Source organism: Dermacentor albipictus, chromosome 2, assembly GCF_038994185.2.
Source record: "Dermacentor albipictus isolate Rhodes 1998 colony chromosome 2, USDA_Dalb.pri_finalv2, whole genome shotgun sequence".
Classification (NCBI taxonomy): Eukaryota; Metazoa; Arthropoda; class Arachnida; order Ixodida; family Ixodidae; genus Dermacentor; species Dermacentor albipictus.
The window spans coordinates 54941649-54958896 of NC_091822.1; the positions used below are offsets into that span (position 1 = coordinate 54941649).

The window sequence follows — 17248 nt, forward strand, 5'->3', positions numbered from 1 at the left end:
GCATGTCACTACACTCTAAGAAAAGTTTGCGCCCTTTGGAGTGTATATTTGCCACACAATGATAATCGTCATCTGTCTTGCCCGTATTTCCTTTCTTGAAAACGCTGTGCACGTTACTTTCCTGTCGGGAACGCTGTGTTATGCTGATAACACGCATGCCGTTGGTTACTGGAAAGTACTGGGCTTGCCACGCTAAAGAAAGGAAATACAGATAAGACAGATGACCATTATCGTTGTGTGGCAAATATACACTCCAAAGGGTGCAAACTTTTCTCAGAGTGTACCACTCTACATACGCACAAAGGAATGCAGGCTCGAGCGAGGCAGATTATGACGGCACGCACACAGAGACAAGCGCGGTCAGGCACGGTCGCGGAGACTGCGAAGGAGCGGAACACCAGTGCTGACATCACTACGCCGCGGTTTCCGGTCTCCGCTCGCATCGTTAGTGTCAGCAGCAGCGGGCGGCGCTAGACGGGGGGCGGAGCGACAGTGCAATTTTAACCGACGATTGCGTTGCTCCTATGTGAAAAATCCCGCCCAAAGTTTTACGTGCATGGTTCATAAGGTTCCCGCATCCGTATATGAGCGTCTTATTGAATTCGACAGACTCTTCAGCTTCCCTTTAACCAAGGACTCACGGCGACACACCGCGGTGGCTGAGGCATCCACACCATGTAGATACCGCAGCCGTCTAAGGGAATGGCAAAATAAAGCATCCAGAAGAGGGTGAGGACAGTGCCCTCTGTTTAAAAAACAGTATGAGAGGAAGGTGACTTCGCAGTCTGCTTCTGGGCTCCACGCAGCGCGTACGACAGCAAAACTTGGCTGAGATGTTCACTGCAGCACACGCTACCTGTGAACTATGTTATTTCACCAAGCCTGACGGGTAGTCCAGGGCCCCTTTAAGGGCAGCAAAAGCCATGCACCTGTTTTTGTGGACGTTTCTGCGGCGCCCTAGGGAGTCCAAAGAGTTAGACGTTAACTGTACCAAGACCAAGAGGATGCTTCAAATGGTCCATGGGGCAAACGCACAGAGAGAGACGGACAATAACAGAAAGGGCCGGTGCATTGACAAATGAACGGGAAAGGAAGCATGCCGTCGCTTCTTTGAAGGAGCTTGAGCTCAAAAATCAAGGTGTTGGCTGGCACTGAGATGCAGGTGTCCCTCATCCAAACCAAAATAAACTCTTTAAAGCGGTGAAACACAACTCTGAGGCATTGTGCACGGGCTGAGAGTGTGTCAGGACAGTTGATGTTGGCTTTCCAGCTGCTGAGAGAGAATCTCATTTGTGACAAAGTTCGGGCCTCATACCAGTGAGCGTGCTATCATTTTATAGAAATAGATCATACCGTTTGAAACTGTTTGCTTCTGTATGTATCTTTCTTTATTTGTATTTGAAAATGATCAACTCGATGTCCAATGACCTTTACCATTTTTTTAGAAGATATTTTATTTGCTGTGCATTTTACCAACCCCTCCCTTCCATTTTCTTTTCAAATAAAATAAACACTCTTCCCTGCTATTCAAAGTGGATCGGACAACATGGTGTCAGCCTGTCTTGACATACTCAGGGAATTTGGAAATGCTAACTTAGTAGACACCCTGAATAAGGATCAACATACAGTGGTCTAAGGATAGGTTTTGTTTTTGCCTAAAACAATATAGTGCACTATGCTTCCGTTGTACTAGATTTATCAGTCATGAGTGGACATTCTTTAACATTTGCATTAAGAACGGTGATGATTGATTAGTTCTTTTAACCCATAATACGGTTCAATTTTCCTACTTTGGAAGTTTTGGGATTTTTGGGATCTTATTACAATATAAGTACATAGTGTAGCCGCATATATTTATTTTTAATTTGCAAGAAACCCTTCAAAGATTTGTCAGAAAAATTTTCAGCTTTGTTGCCTTAGCTAACATTTCCCCACAAAGTCACTGATGTTGAGGTCAGTGAGAGGGGCTTGACCTAAAAGCAAAGCTTGGCAGTTTTTCAGAAAAAATACTGTGGCCGACACAAATCCAAGCTTCCTTGGGTGAGTAGTTCTAATGGTGTAGGATTACCAAAAGATATTTGGCGATGTGCAATGCTTTAGTTTTTTAGTGATAAGTCTTCATATTTGTAAAATCTGCAAGTCACGAAAATTTTCTTCTCTACGTTTAGTGAATCGCAAATTAAAAAAAAAAAAATCCCGCGCTGCATCTCGCAAAACAAACGATTCCTTTTTGCAGGCATTTGCTTCCCCCCCCCTCACATAGTATGTTTGCTGAAAACAAAGAAAATGGTCAAACAAAGATGAGGGGCGACTTTAGCACATTTTTGCAGCGAACTGTTACTCTATAGTTTGTCGTCATTTTTCATGCAGCCAGCCTTTGTAGACCAACTGCTTGTAACACAATTCGTTTCAAATTTACTCTCCTATATCTCCAAAAGTTGGCTGATCATGGGACCTCTGAGGATCAGCAGCACTTGGTGCGCAGAATGAATGATTCCCAGTATATTTTAATAAATGTACAATTGATCAACTGTTCTGCCAACTGCTCTGCAGACATTTTCTCCTGAAATGCATGGAAGCTGGTAGTTCCTTGTAACATATGTTTATTTTCTTTGTGCTGCTTATAGCTACATGTGAGTTTGACAGCTGTACATTGCTGCAGTGCTCATTTCTTTTTCTGCTTAGGGAGAATGTCCAAAGTGCAAGCATGGAAGATGGTGAAGCCTACCGCGCACTCTAATGCCAGCTCTGGTGTAACGCAATCATGTAACTGGCCTGCATTGGTGGCCTTCAACAGTGTAACATGATGTCCCCCCCATGTAGACTTTTTCGCTTTTTCCATGGTGACATTGCAGTGTGTGCCATTGGGACCTAGGTGTCCTACAGTGCTGAAGATCTACAGCTCATGTGTCCTCCTATGGCTTACAGGAGTGCTGGACAAGGTCATAGACTACTACAATCTGAAGAACTCCCAAGGAGGACTGCTGCAGACAGTGTTTGTGATAACGTACATGCTAACAGCACCTGTGTTCGGCTACCTGGGTGATCGCCACAGCCGTCGAGCCATTATGGCTGCCGGTGTCTTCTTCTGGAGTGCCACTACTCTTCTCGGTTCCATACCACCAAAGGTACAATGCCTCAGAAATGGATACATTAGATTTAACTTGGGGATCAAGGGCCGTGGTTAGAAGCATGTGCTTTTGTTTACCCTAGTTCACTTATATAGGGGTTAAAGTGCTAAGATTTATGAAAATTGCACAAACAAAAAAGGAAAAGCTCATGGATGTGGAGACAATGAAAAAGAAACTAATAGTGGAGGCTGTAATGTAACGCTTAAGCACGAAGTTAAAGAATGAAATATATTTCAGACACATGGCACACTGTTGGCGTTACAAGACCAGGCAATGTGAGCCAAAAGCTCTGCTCAGCACGTAATGCCTGCCTTGGAATTTCTGGAGAAAGCCATGGTGCAAAAATTGTTTCTGAGTAGGCTGTTTCATTCCCCATTGTTCGAACATTACACAGTTTTGACCTCTGCTGGCCATAAATCAGCCAAATTAACGGCACATGTGAGATATCCTCATTTGGTTTACCACAAGCACGTATGATGATTCAGAGTGCCCTGTATTGTGTTGGAAGTGGTTGTGGAAGGACAGACCTTGCCAAAATTAATGTTTCTGTGTCTCTTGGTAGGTTGACATAAAGCGAATTTTAGCTCGTGGTCTTCTACATACAGGTACAGAACACATATTTTTGCTGCATTGTGATGCTCAGGGGTACTACCCTCCTCTGTTGTCATGATGTGTAATTTATTTATCTGCATGTACTAGGGTTCAAGCTGAAGCAATTCTTTATGAAGTTGTTTGTATGCTCTGGCATTAAAGCACCATATGCAGAAAGGCCATACGGCAAAATAGACGGGTAGCTGATGCAATTGCTTGTGTCTGTTTATCTTTTGTTTCACCATATAATCTTTATTCTGGCACCTTGTGCTTTGCACTAAGTTTTAATCTTGAAAGTGGACAAGAACAAACAACAAAATTTATGGCCACGCTTTAAAAAGTATTTGTTCGAGGAGCTTGAACATTTGGATGGTTGGCAGCATGGGAAACAAGGCAGACGCATGACAAGGCAACAGACACCCCCAGGGAAAGTTGGTGGTGTCCTTGTAATGCATGCCATAGTGCTTTTCGTATTTAGTTTCACAATGTTTATTTCAATAGCAAGTGTAGAGATTCAGGTGTGACCACTAGCCAAACAGCTTGCAACACAGGCATGCCATATACTTGCTAGAAAGTGGAACAGTTTGGGGGAAAAAATGAACCTGAAGAATCGAGACAGTACTGTAAATCTTGAAACGAATGCATGCTCTAACTGTGGAGATAACAAGAAACGCATAATCTTCTGTAAACAGATTGCAAGAGCATTGGTGGGCATAAATTTCATCTGTACATGTATGATGTCATTCCTCACTTGTTAATTTGAATGCCTGAGATCGCTTTGAGGATGAAATCAATAGTCTCTCTCTAAAGAATTAGTATGCATAGCAGTACAGTTCCTCACTTTTGCACCTGTCAAGAATATTGAGCCACTGCACTGTTTGAGCGATGGCATTGTGGTGACCCAGTGCACAGAGACCTAAATTATCTGGGATGGAATTATTTTTTTCCTGTTGCAGAGATGTTTTTCACCTTGGGAAAGTCCTAAACTGGTGGGGACGGTTTGTTATGTAAGGCTTCCATTTAATTAGTCATTGCAACCTAAATCCTGGGCAGATAATTTCTGTGAGGGATGGTGGTAGTAGATGTGCATCTGGAGCTTTTTGGCAAGTTGTAAAAATTTACTACGAGATATTGTGTAGATTTCAAGCACTGCCCAGCATAACCAGGCACAAATGCTGTTCCACGTGCTGTGTTGCTAAGTGGCTTAGCAGTGGGCTTCTGGTGATACGAGCGTTCATGCAACATTCATGCATTGCCTCCTGCTACTGGTGTCACTGCAGTCACTGGCTGTACGTTTTGAGATGGTTGTAAATTGTGTGGCTGGGAATGTGCAGGAGTTTGCGCTGTTTGCTGTGCTGCGCGCCCTGGTGGGCGTTGGGGAGGCCAGCTACTCCACTGTGGCCCCAACAGTCATAGGGGACCTCTTCTCGGGACCACGCCGAAGCAAAATGTTGGCGGTCTTCTACTTTGCCATCCCCGTTGGCAGGTGAGTGTTTCTTGCTCTCTCTCTTCACTTTGGTGAGGCTAGACTAGGTCACTTTGATGGGCTAGACCATTGTTTCCGAAACTGTGGTCTCCTGACCCCCATAGGTTCTCGAGAAATATCAGGAGGAGTTACTTGGGTACTGCTGTAGGGAGCACATAACAGCAGTCCTCAAAACATCACAATGCTACTTTGAAGGCCTTGGAAGCGAGAGACAAACCCCAGCATATGCAGCTAGCACTTCGTTGTTGTTTGAGCAGTGACCAATGCTGCCATTACTAGTTGAGCAAATGAGTTCTCAATATATCTTGTTCTGAATATATGAACACAATGTTGCTTTGCCACCACCCCCGAAGCCCTTTGAAACCCTTGAAGTTTTTGAAAGAGTGCATTAAACCTTGGGTGCGGCTCTGACAGTCATCAGCTTTTGGTAACACGCGTGAGACATCAAGTGAGGGTAATCGCAATCTACCCATGTGAAGCTACATTCTTAACATTTTTGGAACGAAATCTAGATCAAATTGAAAGCAAGAAACAGGATCAAAATTAAACAAGGCGCGTATTACAGTTTTCAGCTGAGTTTGACATAATTAGTCTGTTTCCAAAATGCAACAGCACTTGTCTTCTTGAGTGTAAGGTATGGGTAAATTGTAGAAGTCATACCAAGTGTAATGAGCAACAGGTCTTTTTTTTTATTAAATCATTAAAATATATTATTGAAATGAAAAGTAAAATGTTTCATGCTGGGTGAATTTGCTCATCCTCTTATAGACAGCCCTTTCCTGTATTAACACTTTTATTCTTATTCAGAAAGTTAAAACAAATTTTACTTAGGAAGAACCCCATCCAACCCATGGGATACATTAATACGCTTTAGAAGAGTAGAATTTTGGTCCAGTCGATGATGCATATTTGACAACGGTGAAGCACCCTCCATGGTGGCGTAGCGGCTATGGTGTTACGCTGCTAAGCGTGAGGTCGTGGGATCGAATCCTGACAGCAGCGGCCGCATTTCAATGGGGGTGAAATGTAAAAACGCCCATGTCCTTTGCATTGCGGACACGTTAATGATCCCCTGGTGGTCAAAATTAATTCGGGAGTTTCCCACTGCCGCTTGCCTCATAATCAAATAGTAGTGGTTTTGGCACGTAAAACCCCAGAATTCAATTCACTTACTACGGTGAAGTGTGATAGGCATGAACATTTTTTTTTCTTTTCTCCCATCTATCGCGCTTCACCATAGTCAACCATTAATACACTGTTGCCTTGAATGCCTGTAAGGTCGCATAGTTTTCTAATATAGTGTTAAGTTTTACAAGTGCAAACAAATTAAAATATAAACATGTCAGATAAGGCCTGTGGCTGGATGCTAAAAAGCCTTTATTTTTCTGTTTTTTCCCCCAATTTCCTCAGATATATCTTGCAAGCTGAACTTTTGGGTAAAGAAATGTATTTAATTTCACCTTGAAGTCTTCTTTCACATATTGTTGAGCATTCAAAAATAGTGCATTTCGTGAGCATTAGTTGCCACAGGTTAAAGCCATGTGGGTGTATTTAAAATGCGCTCATAACAGCTCTGCAGTGTAAAGATTGACATCATACACTGTATTTCTGCTGTGCCACTTTCACCTTCAACAGTATGATGTGTCATATGTTCTGCTGAGACTTTTGAGACAGTTTGCTTTGCAGTAAGGGAAGGGACAGAGAGTCAGCTTTTATTGATGTCAGCAATCACAAGGGCAGATGCAGCCTCCCTCTGCCTAGCAGATGACCGAGATCCCCTGGGTCTCCACGGCTACCTTGGCTAGCTGGACGACCCAGGCCTGGTCTCGCTAGTCTGAGCTGAGCAGCAGGGTCTCCCATTGCTGCGGGTTTTTAATTTTGCTGCCCTCGAAAGAAGCCACCTTCGAGCATGCCCATAGAATGTGTGGCAGATCCGCCCTACCCTTACATAATTTACCTTGATCATTGTATTGCCCTGAATAGAATCTGCTGCAGGTCACCAGGTTAGGATACATGTTTGTTTGCAGGAGGTGCCAGGCTACCGCCTGTTTCTTGGTTAGCTCTGGATGAGGTGGTGGGTACCGGGCCCTTCCCAGCCAATAGTAATTGGCGATTTCTTTGTAGCTGACCATGTGGTCTCCTCTTGTTCCTGGCGGGGCTGGCTCACTTCCTCGGCAAGTAGGTCCTCAAGCTACGTTGTGAGCCACCTTGTTGCCAGGGGGAGAGGAATGCGCAGGCACACAGATAATTTGGATTGTCCCATGATGGTGGTTGCTGTTACTTCGAATTTTGAGCACCTCTGGTGAGATGTGGCCTTTTGCGAAACTATGAACTGCGATCTTTGAGTCGCTTATGAAAATTGTAGCTTTGGTGAAGGCCACTGTTAATGCTATCGCTGATCCTCCCCTACTTCGGCGTTGTCTGTTTTCGTGGTTTTGCTCGCTAGGGGTTCTCCGTCCGTGTCTACCACTACGATGGCCATCCCTTTGCATTCTCTATATTCTACTGTGTCTACGTAAACTATGCCCTCCACATCATGGTATTTGCGCCCAATGTGGCACGCCCTTGCCACTCGTCGCTCCTTGTGGCGCACCCAATTCACATTCTTTGGCAGTGGAGGAATTTTATGGTTCCTCCTCATCTCTAATGGAATGCCGAGTTTCATGCCATGTTGTGTTTTGTAGTAAATGTTAGTTTCCGTAGAATGTGCCGCCCTGTGGGGCTCTGTGTGAGTCTTTCCTATTGGGTGGTGGTGTGCACCTAGATTAGTTCGTCAGGCATGTTATGTAGCCCCCATTCTAAGAGTTTGTCGTTGGGGGTTGTGACTGGGATGCCAATTGCCTGTTTGAACACTTGTCTGATGATGCATTCCATCTTGTTTTTTTTTTTCCCGTACCAAATGTTAGGTACGGTGCCACATAGACAAGGCAGCTGATGACGAAGGCCTGCACTAAATGAATTGGGCTGACCTCCCTCATGCCGTAGTGTCTATTGGCAATCCGTTTGATTAGTCTGTTTGCTGTGCGCTGTTCTCTAGCACAGTGATTGCATTGAGGTTTCTGCCTTCCGCATGCAACCTGAGTCCTAAGACTTTGATCTGATCTACGATAGGTATCGGGCCCCCATTCACTTGGATGTTAATGTTCAGTGTTCCTCCGTATTGTTTCCTGGTCGTAGGGTACACCAGCAGGAGTTCGGACTTTTGCGAGGACATACTGAGCCTCCTCTCCACCGCATAGCATTCAACGGCCTCCGTGGACTGTTGGAGAAATTTATCTAAGAAATGACAGAGAGGTCGGCCTGACATTGACTGCTCTAGCCTGCTCCTCTGCGCTGGTATTTATTTATTTAATTTCAATACTGCTGCTTTCAATGTAGAGCACAGCAGGTGGGCATACAAGAATATGAAAGTAAAAAAGATGTCACAAAAAGGCAACATACAATCACGTCAAGTGTGCTGAACAAAAAGAAAGGAACAACGGTTCTTATGGACAAATGTTGCAACAAATAGACATTGGTTACATAAATAAAGACAATACACTTTTACACAAATACATTTTGGCACTGTTAATGTGAACTTACTGAAGGCAGGTGGGCATAAAATGATTTGAAAAAGCAAAGCATGTATGACAAAAGGGGTTAAAATACAATCAGATTGCGTCTAAGTAACAAAACAGAAAAAGGAAAAAACTTAAAATATTTAGTAATGGTCAAGCATTTCCACCAGCAAACATTGGATACATAATTAAAGAGAACACATTGTTCAGTGAATCCATTTTGGCATTGCACACATGCATTTACCCAATTCACATTCTTTGGCAGTGGAGGAATTTTATGGTTCCTCCTCATCTCTAATGGAATGCCGAGTTTCATGCCATGTTGTGTTTGAGAGGAAAGAATGCACGCTTAGAAGTCTCAATGTTGAAAGAATACTCCGTTAATGTGTGCTGATGCTCACGTCTTGTACGAGGTTCATCAGAAAGGGTGGTATATTTAGATGTGTCCATTTTATGGTTTTAAATAAATAAATAAATAGAATTATGTAGCAGAACTTTATGTAAGAATTATGTAAGAACTTTAGGCAAGCTCCCTTCACTATCGCAGATAGTTCCTTTAGACCAGAAGTTGCTTTTAGTGTCTTTAGTGTCTATAGTGTTTGATAATGTTGTTAGACCAGAAGCCCCCATAGACCAGAGGCAGTGTTTTCATGCCGCGATATGCACTGCAACTTCCCATTGCACAACTCAGTAAAAAGACGAAATGAAACAAAAAAAAATTGAGTGCAAGGAACTGTATAGAAAGAAGAATAGGGGCTAGCAGTGCTACGGGAATGCTATGAATGCTGCAAAGGGATGCACTGATTCGGCAGTGCTACGGCTGTAAACTGAACACCATAGGTTCACATTGCACAAGCTAAAGAAATAAAAATAAATGAATAACTAAATAAGTTAGGAATTAACAGAAATCCAAACATTAAAATGTACTGTCCAATAAGAATAAATGGATGATAGCAGTGAAGTGGGAATGCTGCAAACAGTGGTTCAGCGTGGCCATGACATGTGCATGCATGTGTTCTGGTCTCCTGACGCAGCTTCCATTATGACTGTGAAGGCTGAGAATGAGTCGATAATCGTGACAAATTGGGTGAAGCTGTTTCCACCACTGCGTTGTGAGAGGAAAGAATGCACGCTTAGAAGTCTCAATGTTGAAAGAATACTCCGTTAATGTGTGCTGATGCTCACATCTTGTACGAGGTTCATCAGAAAGGGTGGTATATTTAGATGTGTCCATTTTATGGTTTTAAATAAATAAATAAATAAATAGAATTATGTAGCAGCTGAAGTAAGAAATTTAGGCAAGCTTCTTTCACTATCGCAGATAGTTCCTTTAGACCAGAAGTTGCTTTTAGCGTCTTTAGTGTCTATAGTGTTTGATAATGTTGTTAGACCAGAAGCCCCCATAGACCAGAGGCCTTTGGGGGCGAGTCAATGTGCCTGTCTTTGTTCTGTTCAAATTTTACATCTTTCCTTTCTCCTCCTTCTAGTTTTGCTATGGTAGTTACGGCACGAGGTTACGAAATCACATTTCTTATAAATGTTTTGTAGCTTAGTAACCTAATAGGCATAGTTGCTAGCCTTAGACTCCTCTTAAGAAAAAAAATAAAGCTTACGTATTACTGTTGCAATCCATAATTACTTTGTTTAGCGCAAAACACCGGACACAAGAAAGACGACAGGACAAGGCGCTATTCTCAACTGACATCATTTTATTGCGTCACTCCTTTATAGACTGCAGAAACTAGGGGAAAATGCACAGTGAGCACCATGTGCAGGAACCACCAACATCCGATCACAAGAGCGCCCTCATGCGACAGAACCCAAAGAACCATATTCAGCACTGTACAAGGTTAAAGAAGGCACACATATGCACTGTGACCCCAATGACTGTATGAAGAATGCTTCCGATAACTCTCGGGTGGTGGTATCACGGCTCTTTTTCAAAATCGTGGTATCATGAAACATGGCTTTACAAGTGCAAGCCACAGTAACTGCTGTGGACTTTTTCACATTAACTGATATTTGCCACTTCTTGCACCACTCAAGTGATGTGTTCAAGGACAGGTGGTCTTCAAAGATGTTAATTTCTCATTAAATGATGCAGTTATGATGATGCAGTGATAAAGGAAAGGAGCGAGAAAGAAGGTTATTACTGGCGATGATGCGGACAGATAGGTGGGAATGAATGGTCTGTCCGATGGCCCTTCACAGCCACGAATAATGCCCCGTGCGGGAATGCAAGTAATGCACAAATGGCTCTGCATCTGAATTCGCAGTCTGGCCGAGGTTCCAGTATGGCTTGTGTAAATGTGCACATATGTGCACATATAAACATATGCATCCGTGTCAGTTCATTGGTGGCGCCATACAGAGGGAAATGGTGCCACGCAAATATAGAGGCACGTAATTTGTTGTGAAGCCCCTATGGCAATGCCACAGGGTAAGCAACCATTGAAAAGCGATTTGAAGGGGACCAGGAAATGTGCAGATACATGCAGTCGTTATATACCGATCTGAGTGCACAGGGCCCGGGCAAGGCCCGTTGCACACACTTTGCTGCTCTCACATTTGCTCCTCACATTGATATGGAAATAACGCCACAGCTGTGCGAAAGATGTGCACCTTTATCCATTGCATTCTGCTGACTGTGTTTTCCGCGCAGTGGTCTAGGCTACATCGTTGGTGCGTCTATGGCAGAGGCGCTGCATGGATGGTACTGGGCCCTGAGGGTAAGCAACTCTGGACATCAAGATTCTCATACTCTGGGAGGTTTTCTGAAAGTGAAAGGGCTGTGTTCGTGGCCTTCCACATTCTTGCTGCTTGTAAAAATGAAGGCAATTTTTCTTGAACCGACTGATATTGATGGCCAGGCGTATCACAGCTCCTTTTACAGTGGGCACCTCCTGAATGCATCACGGGATCAGTGCAAAGGAATAAAAAGATATTTGGCCCAACATCCTTTGTGATATTAAACTTCACTATCAATTTTTGATATTTCCAGTAAGATGAATGCAGAAGCACAGCTAACGCTTTGAATGTTAATTTTTGAAATTGGCAGCATGTAGTAAATGAAGCATAACTCGAATGTTGAATGTGTTATTAAAGTGGGCTGTGATCAAGTAAAAGAATAGTGAGCATGCCTCTCTATAAACTTGATGTGACTGCTGTTTTTCACAGGCTCTTCTAATGTGATGGCCTGTGTCATGCATGGAAGTGAAGGACAACACAGAAGTGACTAGTTGCACAGAGAATGTTTGTTTTGACTCCACTGTCATCATTTTTATGTAGTGCAGCTTTTAGTTACTTTTATTCTTCTCTTCAAATCTTATGTTCAATAACAGTGTTGATAAAGAAGTGTGTGAGACCAACTCTTGTGATTGAAGATCTCTTGTGCATAACTTTTTATTTCCCTGATATCAATCTGGTCTATCTGGGAACCTTCAAATAACTTTGCAGTTTCTGTATGATGTGTACAGAATGCACAAAAGAACAGGGCTTTTCTAGCGTTTCTGGTCTGTACTAGAATAAGAATTAACTTGAACTTGAACTAGTGTATCCAACATGCTAATGAACAGCCACACTAATGCAAAAAGCAGCCAGTATTGCTTATATTATTTCCCCTCTTCATTTAATTTATAAGTACCCTTAAAGCTTGAAGGCATTACAGAGAGTGGTAGAATTCATAGATACAGAAGTAAGGGAGAATTTCTGGTTATATAATTTTAGCTAATACTTCACAAAAACGAAGTCTTGCACGGAAGAGGCTGATCTGGGGGGTGATTCCAGTCCTCCAAAAGCTGTTGGATCAAACGTGCAGGCATGCCTTTGTATGACATATGTTAATACTAACTTTAGTGCTATGATCGATGCATGAAAAAATATAAGAGGGTGGGGTAATTACCTAGGTCAAGACATAGCTGTAAGATAAGATAATAGGTATTCTGAAATAAAAAACACCTCCATTGTTTGCAGCAGAATGCAAGTGAGGGCAGACAAAGACCACTTTTCATGTGGTCCGCACGTTGGTCCACACATGTGGTCCACAAGTGGTCGCGAAGCATGTGGTCCACACGGTGTTCAGAACTAACAGCGCTGCAGTCTAGTCCGGCTACCAGTTGGCGGCGTCGGCTGCTGCTCCAGCGGCGCGGCAGCTTGGCACTGCCCTCACGTTCGCTTTTCTACATCAATTTTTTACTCCATTAAAAAGCTATACTGCCTTCGTAATTAGAGTTCATGGTTTTCACTATGATTGACAGCTTGGCAAGTGCAGTATGTATCCTGAGGGATTCGTACTAGGATCTGTATGTAAGGTGTAAGCTTCAATTTCGTCAGATATCCTATACTGTGAATCTACTCCGACATCCATCATGACTGGATGAGTCTGCTAGCTAAGGCAGTTCATAATCGATTATGCAGAAGTGGGACAAAAGCCGGATAGCTAATGAGGGAAGAAGCAAAAGAATGAAGAACCTATCAGAGAGCATGAAAAAGTTTTAAAATTCTTGTTTATCGCACTATCTACAAATAGAGAGCTCCCTTACATCCTACATATGCTATGCATTTCCTTGGAGAAAGATAGTCATATTGTGCGCTGGCCCACCCACAAATTTAAGTTGGCCCACCCCGAAATTGACCCCGTGACCTTGTGCTCAGCCCAACACCGTAACTACTTAGCAACCATGGCTGGGACCCCAAAATTTATGTTGCTCGACCTACAAATTTCAAATCGGCCCACATCCAAATTTCATGTTGGCCCACATCCAAATTTCATGTTGGCCCACATCCAAATTTTATGTTGGCCCGCCCAAAAATTTCAAGTTGGCCCACCCCCAAACTTCGAGTTGGCCCACCTCCAAATTTCAAGTTAGCCCACCCCTAGTATTAGCTCCCCTATGCATTTTCTGTGGAGCCCTATGTATCCCTGTTGGTATTCACTCTGATCAAGTTTTGTTTCTTTAAATTGTTCCTTATCGCTTATAAAGCTACCAATCATCTACATTTATATTATCATAACAATTAAATGTCTTAACATTGCAAATTGCCATTTCTGTGCAGATACAAGGCATTATACTTTACACATGACGGACCTGTGGTACGTAAAGAATGCTTACACATTAAATGTGGCGCTTGGCTGACGACTTATAGAAGCTTTTTCAACCGGGAGCAAACAGGTTGGCATATTGCATGCTTGACACAAGCCAGGCTGCACACCTCCGCAGACCAGTGCGAGCTCCGAATACTCAAACCTCCAAACAAACTTCTGCAGGACCCAACAAATGCATAGCAACAAAGCAACCATGTGAGGTGCAGCCGCAGCAAAGAAAGCATGCAACCGGATGCATTGCCGGTAGCGCGACTTGATCATAGTGGCATTAGATATCGCGACCGCCATGGGGCCCGTGTTTTCAGCGGAGCTGTGAAATTGAACTAGTTCTAGTAATGTTGCTTTCAATATCAGACAGAAAGCAGGTAGGATCAGCATCAAGGTGTGGCAGAATGAGCTGTTGGTTCTCAAATAAATCTCAACGGTCAAACCTTGTTATAATCAAGTCGCAGCTGATACAAAAATAGCTTTTGTTATATCCAATGTTCGTTATAAGCATGTATATGTTGTGCTGTAATAGCAGTGAGACAACTTTTATCTGCTTTTTTATATCAGTGCTCGCTGTATCTAGGTTCGACTGCTGTTTGAGGGCAGGCATGTGCAGTGTACAAGCAATGTGTACGTCATACATAATCTAGGAAAGGGCTCACAGATGTGGAACATCACACTGCCGTATAAACGTTATGAACAGGGATAAGGTGCCTCAGAAAGGCTGGCCAACGTTTCGATAGGAGGACTTATCTTTGTAACCCTTTAAAACTAACATGCTGAGGATGACGAGGCCGCCTGTGACGAAGGTAGGTCCTCCTATTGAAATGTTGGCAGCCTTTCTGAGGCACCTTATCCCTGTTTATAATCTCTATCCCACAGTAGGTCATACATGTGAATTGTTGACTGCACTGGCTTGGGGGGGGGGGGGGGGAGGGCATTGCCATCTGTTTGGCATTGCTATAAAAGTACCACAAGAAAGCCATGACAGCATGAGCCTGGCTACATCAGTGCTGCGTCACGTTTCTGACATTGCTCGAGTGTGTTCTCGCTGTTGTTTCTAGCTCTTGTGATTCTGAAATATTTCTTTGATTATTCACATCACCTTATGGCGATCCGTTTATCCATCTGTTTTCTCTCCCATGTGTTGTGGACCTAAACTGGCATATTCTGTTGATTTTGGCCTGTGGCATGCATTATCCAGGTATTCTGAGGCTCAAAACTTTCCAAGACGAATATGGAGCCTTGAAGCTGCAATATGTAACGCAAATTTGCATGTAACACCTCCTTCGCACCCTCCACACTTGTTACAGGTGACCCCCGTGCTTGGCGCGCTGGCAGTGCTGCTGGTGTTGTTTGTATTGCGCGAGCCTCTCCGGGGTGCCAGTGAAGGAGCCACCACCATGGGCCCTTCTACGCTTAAGGATGACCTGTTTTCCCTGGTTGCCAAGTAAGCTCACCTGTGTTGTTCGTACTTTCATTTGTTGCCAGATGGCATGCGCCACTTTTCTTGCACTGCCCGTGCGCCGAAGTTAGTCAGAAAAAGGAAAAGGCTACTAAAAATGCACATCAGAAGTTCCACACACTGAGAAAAAAAAGCATGTACATAAGTGCAAAGAGAAAGATGACAAGTATGCAACGTAATCCCTTTGGCATAAAACTAGGTAACATGGTATCATATTAATGGAGTTTCTTAACGGTTTATTGTTCGTTATACCAATGGCCGCAAACATTGGCTTAGCCAGAGGGATGAGGAGGGGGGGGAGTCGAACCCCCCTCTCCAATTTTTTTTACGAACCCCACCCCCCCTCCTTCTTCCTCATGGAACAGAAAGTTTCAGGACGCGGCAACATCGGCGAAAGGGGAAAGCTTTAGTGTGAAAGCAAGTCAAAGGCTAGTGGCGGTCTGAAGGAAGAGTGGGGGATGGTCATGGGGGCAATCCCCTCTCTAATGTACTTGCTCAAAATGTCTTCTCCGTTGCACCAAAAACAAATAGGTGAAAGGTGCAGCTAACTAATCGTCCGTGTCAGCTCATGTCTGATTGTGGAAAAAGCAACTACATTTGTGCTTGTTGGAAGAAAGATAATTTTGCTTGCTGCACTGGTGATGGCTGACACCTGAACTTTGGCCAGAAAGGGGGATGGTGCAATGAAGAGGGAACAAAATTGGAGAGAGCACAGAGTGGGGAGCAAAAAGTAAAGAGAGGCTATTTACAATAATTACAGTACTTGTAATAGTGAATATTATGGCAATTTACTTACATTTCACCTCCCACGGAGGGAACATGCCGTCTAGTGCGTAATTAAAAGAGCCCATCTCAAGATGCCAGGAATTTTCGAGAACCTCAACTTTATTCATGGCCGGTGTCGAAACATTCTTGAAGTGAACACAAAAGTTCATCCGTGTTGCTGCTCCCACCAGGCGTGTATGCCTATAGCAGAAACATAGCAATTGCGTGAGTGGAGAGAGACAAACACTTTCTTGAAGGGAAAATCGACAAGCATGCACAACACTGTCTGAAGTAACTGAACATTTTTCTTTGTTGATATACTGATGACTTTATCTTTTTGTGGAGGATGACCAACCCTTGCTTTGTGCATGTCACTGGTTGCACCCACAAAGTCCACCAGTGATGAGGTCCTCCGTGGATAAGAGACGCGCAGCCTGACCTTGCTGCTTGCAAGCCTACTTTTGAGGCGTGGACAGGGAGGCAACAAAAGAAATTCATCTGTAGAATGCCCCCTCCCCTGAATCCAATGTTTAGGACCGCTATGTTTAGGACCTCACTCCTTGTGTCAAATGAGTGCAAGGAAAGCACTGCTTTTGGTGAGAAAAGTGTTGCTCAGCGCCTGCAGCAGACAGAACATTGTGGCCCCAATGTGCCTCTACCTCGTTTTGGATCATGGTAACGGCAGCTGTTGAAGGGGCACCAGCGTTAAACATTACACGCACAGACAAACATGGGATGAGCACGTGCTTAAAACTCGGGTCATTGTTGTTCACCATCAGGCCTTGTCGTCAAAGAGCTTCTAATTTCCGTTACTTGACCGAATGGTCGACCACACTGCATGGAAGAAAAGCATTCCGAAAATATCGCGAATTTCTTGTCTAGGAAATGCATAATACCTCCCCCCCTTGACCCCCAGCCTTTTTCTTGTTTCTTTTCCTTGTCTCTGACTTTCATTATGTGAATAAACTTGGGAAGAGCTTGCTGATGGGCTAGTTTGTACATATCTTGAAGAATGAAAACAGTGCAAAAAAAAAAGTGGACAACAGAAAAAGACCGGCAGAATGCTGATTTGCACATGGCGGTATGTATCAAGGACGAGGGTACAGGGCCATTGGAACTAGGAAACAGCACCAAGAAACAGGTGGGAGGGGAGGTAGGTCA

The 17248-nt window shown here is 43.6% G+C and overlaps 1 protein-coding gene across 3 annotated transcripts in view; it reads left to right on the plus strand.

Moving 5' to 3' along the window:
• LOC135901819 (protein spinster homolog 3-like) overlaps positions 1 to 17248 on the plus strand; it is a 96887-nt gene that overhangs the window by 37697 nt on the left and 41942 nt on the right. For all 3 annotated transcript variants that reach the window (XR_011512024.1, XM_065431667.1, XM_065431668.1), the window contains exons 2-5: positions 2929 to 3128; positions 5057 to 5208; positions 11428 to 11494; positions 15171 to 15307. Coding sequence is in view for 2 of the 3 variants with exons in the window: in XM_065431667.1 (XP_065287739.1) it covers positions 2929 to 3128; positions 5057 to 5208; positions 11428 to 11494; positions 15171 to 15307 (556 nt within the window). In the remaining variant the exon portion in view is untranslated. The remainder of the gene's footprint in view (positions 1 to 2928; positions 3129 to 5056; positions 5209 to 11427; positions 11495 to 15170; positions 15308 to 17248) is intronic.